Source organism: Gekko japonicus, unplaced genomic scaffold (genome assembly GCF_001447785.1).
Source record: "Gekko japonicus isolate JY-2015 unplaced genomic scaffold, Gekko_japonicus_V1.1 scaffold283, whole genome shotgun sequence".
Taxonomy (NCBI): Eukaryota; Metazoa; Chordata; class Lepidosauria; order Squamata; family Gekkonidae; genus Gekko; species Gekko japonicus.
The window spans coordinates 1-6,970 of record NW_015166429.1 but is presented as its reverse complement, the minus strand read 5'-3'; the positions used below and the strand labels follow the sequence as shown (position 1 = coordinate 6,970).

The window sequence follows — 6,970 nt, the reverse complement described above, 5'->3', positions numbered from 1 at the left end:
TCCTGCTGACCGCTGCCCTCAAGTCACAAAGCAAAAGGAAAGGATCGAAAGTAGAGGGGAAGGAGGGCAGGTGGTGTGAATGCACAGATGACCACTCGAATATCATCAGTTACAGGTAAGAAACCTGTTTATCTTCTTCGTGGTTTCTGTGCATCACACCCTGGGAGACTAGAAAGCAATAACCACCTATCTGGAGGAGGGTGCTGAAGGTCCTAGACATGCACCGCCTGCAACATAGCCCATCCCACCATCATACGCTGATGAAGACGAAAGTCTAGGGTGTAGTGCTTCACAAACGTGTGAGGAGAAGCCCAGGTCGCCGCATTGCAGATGTCACCAAGTGATGCACCTCGCAGGAAGGCCGTGGATGTCGCAATTGCCCGGGTGGAATGTGCTCGTAGTGGACCCGGGAGCGGCTTCTTAGCGAGCAGATAGCCAAGTCTGATTGTCTCCACGATCCATTTGGAGAGACGCTGAGAGGATAACTTCTTCTCCTGTGAAGGTAACACATGAGAGACGAACAGAGCTGGGGTCTTTCTGAAAGGCTGTGTTCTGTCCAGGTAGAAGAGCAAAGCCCTCTTGACATCTAGGGAGTGAAGACAACGTTCTTCATCACGGTGTTGGGAAGAAAACAGGGAGAACAATGTCCACTCGGAGATGGAACGCCGAAACTACCTTGGGCAGAAAGGAGACATCTGGGGCCAAGGTAACACCATCATTATGAAACGTCAGGTACGGAGAGTCACACCTGAATGCTGACAATTCACTCACCCTTCTGGCCGAGGTAATCGCTACCAGGAAGGCAGTCTTCCAGGAGAGAAGCTGTAGGTTACAGGTAGCCATGGGCTCGAAAGGTCTGCCCACCAACTAGGTAAGTACCAGGGGAAGATCCCAAGCTGGCACAGGGCCCCGGGACAGGGGAAACAGGTGTGTGAGCCCTTTAAGAAACTGCTTGGTCCTCGGGCGTGAGAAGACGGAATGACTGTCCAACTCAGGGTGATTAGCTGAGATGGCTGCCAAGTATACCCACAATGATGAAAAACTGAGGCCTAAATCCAAACGTGATAACAAAAACCCAAACACTGTAACTAGATCAGTGGGGCGAGGAGGTAGCCCCAACAGATGTAGGTACGACAGAAAAGCCTTCCACTTTCCAGCGTAGGAGGCTCTAGTCGAAGGCTTACGACAATTAGAGAGCACATATTCTATTCGGTCTCTGAGTGCTGCCACAGAATTCTCCATGCCATCAGTTTCAGATGTGGCACGTCGTGATGCACCTACCTGTCCTGTGCAAGAAGGAGATCCGGCACCGGTGGAAAATGGAGGAAGGAGCCCTTGGAGATGTGCAGGAGAATGGGGAACCAGTGCTGTCTGGGCCACCATGGGGTTATGAGGCTGCAACGTGGTCTTTGCCGTAATACTTTGGCTACCACCTTGGTGAGCAGGGGAAAGGGCGGGAAAAGAAACAGGTATCTGAGTCCATGGATAAAGGAGACCATCCCTGAGAAAGAGCAGATTTCCTCCTACTCCGGAGCAAAACAGACGACACTTCTTGTTCTCGCACATTGCGAATGCATCGACATCTGGATGACCCCACTTCTGGAAAATTGGGAATAGATATGACCAATTGATCTTCCACTCATGCCATGACACACCTCCTCTGCTCAGGAAGTCCACCTGCACATTGAGGGTTCCTGGTAAATGGGCTGCCACTAGAAACATGCCCCATGACTGGCACTCGTTCCAAATTTCCGTCACCAGCCAACAGAGGCTCCTGGACACTGCCCCACCCTGACGGTTGAGATAACAGAGTGCCATGGTGCTGTTGGTGAGAACCGTAACTACCTGGTGGGTCACTAGGTGGCGGAAGGATCTTAGGGCGTACTGAATGGCTAATAACTCCAGAAAGATGATGTGGTGGTGAGTTACTCGAGGGTCCCACTGCGCCCCCCCACACAGAACTTGAAGATGCGCTCCCCAGCCCCAGAGAGATGCATCCGTGGTCAGGGTGAATACCGGTTCCAGATGTTGGAATGGAGCTCCCTCCAGTAGATTCTGCCTGTCTTCCCACCAAAAGAGAGAGATTAGGACGTGTCCCGGAAGAGTGAAGCGTAGGGACTGAGGTTGGTACTAGGAGTGGAATTTTTGAATGAACCCAAGTTGGAGTGGTCTCATTCGAAGTCTGGCAAAGACAAGGACCGATGTAGTTGCAGCCATGAGCCCTAACAAGCATTGTATCTGCCTCACTGAAGCCATCCTTTGTCTTCTGAGGAGGCCAATGAGGGTGACAATGTCCTCTGCCCTTTTGGGGGAAAGGAAAGCTCTGCAGAGTGTCAAGTCTAGGATTACGCCGATGAATTGCACCCGAGTGAAAGGGATGAGGATCGACTTTTTTAGATTTACCCACAATCCCGAGGTTGATAGGGTGTCGAGGTTTAAAGCAATGTGTTCAAGCAAGGTTGTCTCAGACTCCGCAATCAACAACCAATAGTCGATGTATGGGAAAATTTGTATGCCCTGCAACCGAAGGTGAGCCACAATGACCACCATTACCTTGGTGAAAACGTGAGGCGCAGTAGAGAGCCCAAAGGGGAGGACTTTGTACTGAAAGTGGTCATTGCTGACCGCAAAACGGGGGAACATCCTGTGGGATGGATAGACACATGGAAATAAGCATCCTGCAAGTCCAAGGTTACCATCCAGACTCCCTTCTCTAAAAGGGGAAGGATAGACTGTAGAGTTGTCATGTAAATTTTTTGTAAACAATGTATTGGTTCAGGTTTCTGAGATCCATGACAGGATGGAGGTCTCCGTCCTTCTTTGGAATGGTAAAGTAATGCGAATAGAAACCTAGACTCCCAGATTGCGAGACGTTTTAAGACTTTTGTCGAGGTCCTGAAGGACGAGCTGAAGAGCCCATTACCTTCAAAGGGAAGATCTTCAATGATTGACTTAGTGTCCTGCTGCAAGAATGTGACACGTAGCCAGGCATGGCATCGTAAAGCAATAGCAGAAGTGAGGGTCTCCAGCAGAATACAATTTCCTGCCAAAAGAGTCCAGCTTCCTGCTTTCTTTGTCAGACGGGGTGGAGTGGCTGCGTTTCCCCTTTGACAAGGAGGTGACAGTCACTGAATTGGGCTTAGGATGAATGAATAAAAATTCAGCTCCCATTTCCTGTACTTTATACATATGGTCCATCCTCCTGTTGGAGATGGGAACAGAGATGGGGTGTGCCCAGGGGGCTTTAGCCGTTCGTAAAAGGACAGACGTTATGGGTAGGGCGATTGCAGTCGATGTGTCCATCTGGACGATGTCGAAGACTGAGTCAGTAACAATGGGTAGAGGTTGGATAGTCGGAAGTGCCAGTGTGTTGGCCATTCGTTTAACAAAGTCCCTATAAGACTTAACATCTTCCGATGGAGATATAGGAAGATTGTCCTCCACCTGTTGGGGAGAGGACTGTTCAAGTTGAACGAGAACATCCTCATCACCAGAATGAGAGTCCTCAGAAGAGCCAGAGCGCTCTGAAGGATCAGAGAACGGTGCCAGGAGAATCGGTGTCGATTGTATCTATTCAGAGTGGTCCTTGGAGTGCGTCGGTATCGATAGCGTAGGTTTGCGCGGCTTGTTCATCAGTACTGAGAGTTGTAGTTTCGTGAACTCCAGTGTTGGAGGAATGTCTCAATATCGAGACAGCCTGGATGAGGTCGACTGTCGATCCCAATCCATGGGTGGTCGCAGAGGAAGCCAGGGCATGCCCCCAGGGAATGGGTATACCCCATACAAGTATTGCCACTGGCATCAGTCCCAGGAGGGAGGTTGGAGCTGTTCGGGTGATCGATCCCGATCATCAGAGTCCTGCTGGGGTGGGTGAGCCCTATCCACTCCCTGGTCCGAGTGTAGACTATGAAGACTTGGAGAGTGGGAGATTTGCATCAGGTCCATAGTATGCTCAGAGTCCGTGAGCTGGATGGGACGTAGGGAGGGTGAAGAAGGTGCACCCTGTAGCTGCCCACGGCCTGAGGAGTCAAGCGAAGTGGCTGCATCTGCCTTCATCCCCGCCGTCCGGCACTGGGGTGTCAGAGACTTGGCAGAAGAACCCTTCTTATGCTTCTTGTGCTTGACAGGCTGACCGTCCTTGCCCAACCGGGTTTTCTTCGTGGGTGTATGGGCTGAGGACTGTGAAGTCGGGATCGGGCGTTTCAGCACCAAGCGATCGGCATCGGGTGGGCTTGGTGTCGGCGACCGTTCCAGCATCGATCCCGACACCTGAATCGACATAGAGGCATGTCCCAATGTCTCCTGCGATGATGCCATAGGTGAAAGAGCCCGTTCGAGTAGCACCACACGAAGTCTAGCTGCCTGATTTTTGCCGGGAGAATTTGGCACAGTGGGTGCAGAAGTCAACTTGGTGTGATTCCCCAAGGCACAATAAACAGAGAGAGTGTCCATCTTGGGGGGGGGGGCATCATACTACCGCATTTCTAGCACCGCCGAAAGAAACCCCACCGTTTGGCCATAGGCCAGAAAAAGGGGATAGAAAAAAAGTCCTGCCGAAGCAGACAGCAAAGATAGAAATTCATAACTAACTAAACTACGACAAAAACTAGCTAACTACAAATTTTAGGAAGGGAGAGAAGGAGGCCGAAGCCAAGTCCTTTTTTACCGACCGAGGTGTAGAAGGTCCTACCAGTGCGGTGGTCAGAAGAGAACTGGCGGGATAGTCATGCCCCTCCCCATGTCATGTACTCTGAGCCCGGCACGTGACAGGGGAGCGGGTGCGGAAATCCGTTTAGCTTTCTACAATACCGATCAGGGTCGGCGCAGGCGCACTATATCCCAGGGTGTGATGCACGGAGACCATAAAGAAGATCAGCAAATTAACATGAAACATGATGACGATGTTTTAAGGTATCTTAGAACATCTTCATCATGTTACATGTTAATTTGTTGTTCAGCCTCTGTCTAGAAGTTTGAACTCTACCTTCCATTCCAATGTATTTGAAAAAGTGTGCATGCACACGGAAGCTCATACCTTTAATAAACCTTTGTTGGTCTTAAAGATGCCTCTGGACTCTAAATTTGTTCTACTGCTTCAAACCAGCATGGCTGACCACCTGGAACTACTTTATGGTGATCTACCTTGTACAAAATCCAATACCAGAGGACTAGCAGCATTTTGTCCCTGAAGACTAATGAATAGCATAAGCTTCTGTGAGGCGGCATCCACTACATCAGATGTACCTGCCTCATAGAATCAAATACTATAATAAATACATTATGCCATCAGCCATGAGATCTGATGCATATAGACAAAGACTGCTTGAGATGGTACCCTAAATTTAAACTCTAATTTCATGCATTAGAAAAGCTAAAACAAGAATTTAAGATTCAACAGTGAAGAGAACTCCCCTCTAAACTTACCAATAGAGGATTATATGACCCACAAGCACCAAAAGCATCCTCATCTCTCAAATACAGAGGCCGAGACATCAGTCTCTCCATCAGGGAAACGTTTAATCCATAAACTGCAGCAAGCTTAGATTTTATGATTGGGCCTAGCTGCATTGGATCACCCGAAAGTACAACCTGAAATTAGAAATACTTTTTTCTGTATGAAAGTTTACACCAAGAATTAAAATTTTGTATAATGTTTACATTTTAAAATATGCTAGTTTGTGCCTTATACTATTCTTGTTTACAGAAAGAATTTGTAACATACTCAGAACAATAATGCATCAAATGGGGATAAGGAGTTGAGGGGGGAAAAGGAGAAATTAATTGGACACAACACATGTGAAAGCCTCTTCGCTCGGGTGAGACCACTGGCCCTTCTAGCCCAGTACCATCTTCTCTGACAGCAGTTTTCCAAGGCCCCCACAGATACCTCCCTCTCAGTTCTACTATCAAGACCCATTGCTTCTGCACCTGGAGATACAGAGACTGAATCTGTGACTCATATGGAAAGCATGTGGTCTACCATTGGCCTGTGGTTTAAAAATGTTTAATACACTACTGTGGTAGGTCGTGCAGCAATGTGATACTTAAAAAATTAAAAACACTGGCACTTTTATCCCTTATGTGCTTTGGTTTAAATCAGCAGAACGCAAATATAGACTCTTCTTCACAGAAACAAAGTTCATTTCACCAAGTGACTTATCAGGAAAGAAAAATTAGAAGAGGTTCATCTGGAATGAAATTCAAGAAAAATGTTGCTTGATTCAGTTACAGGGAGGAGAATACACACCTGCCCGCTGGTTTCAGAAACCAGCCCCAGAGGGATTAGACATTCGGGCTCACTCGCCTGGCCTGCTTCATCCACGAATACATGTGTGAAGTGTCCAATCCTAGAGTTACAGAGCAAAAGCTGAAACTATTCTGCACCCTGTGGTAGTATCTAAGCAACAGACAAATTACAAGAATTGTGCTGAAATCATACACAGAACACAGTATTCAATACAGCTCAGAGTTCTACACAAATGTTACCAGAGTTCTACACATTACACAAAACGTCGATGTGATTTTCCATGTTTTAACAGTTGTATCCTAAATATCCCAATACATTCCACTGTCAGGTCATTCTGCACAACCAAGGGATAAAACAGAGGTTTAATCATTCTATTTTGATTCCTGTCCTTCCTCCAGAGCTCAGAGCAGCATACATGGTTTCCCTCCTACTGCTATTTAACTTGTTATAGAGGGTGAAGGGCACAGAAGGTTTCTCTCATCTTGTCTATAATAGTTTCACCATGCTACAAATAATTTCCTATTCACAGGTATGTTTGTTCACTGGTGCCTATGCTTGTGTCACATTTCTCTTTTTAAACCAAAAATGGCCTTACTGCAGTGATCCCCTCATGGTGCCTGCCAATATGTTTCTTGGCTTCCATTTGTTAGAATACAATCTAGAGGGTCTTGAATGGAAAAGAAAAAGAGGTGCTCCCTACTGTAACGATATGAGCTTATGTTT

At 47.6% G+C, this 6,970-nt stretch overlaps 1 protein-coding gene across 1 annotated transcript in view; it reads right to left on the bottom strand.

Moving 5' to 3' along the window:
* The window catches only part of LOC107110942 (putative helicase Mov10l1), a gene marked incomplete at its 5' end in the record, with an annotated part of 68,363 nt that extends 62,016 nt beyond the window's left edge, over positions 1 to 6,347 (bottom strand). Inside the window, 2 exons of the mRNA XM_015411799.1 lie at positions 5,425 to 5,589; positions 6,248 to 6,347. Coding sequence (XP_015267285.1) covers positions 5,425 to 5,589; positions 6,248 to 6,347 — 265 coding nt within the window. The remainder of the gene's footprint in view (positions 1 to 5,424; positions 5,590 to 6,247) is intronic.
* Between the last annotated feature and the right edge of the window lie 623 nt (positions 6,348 to 6,970).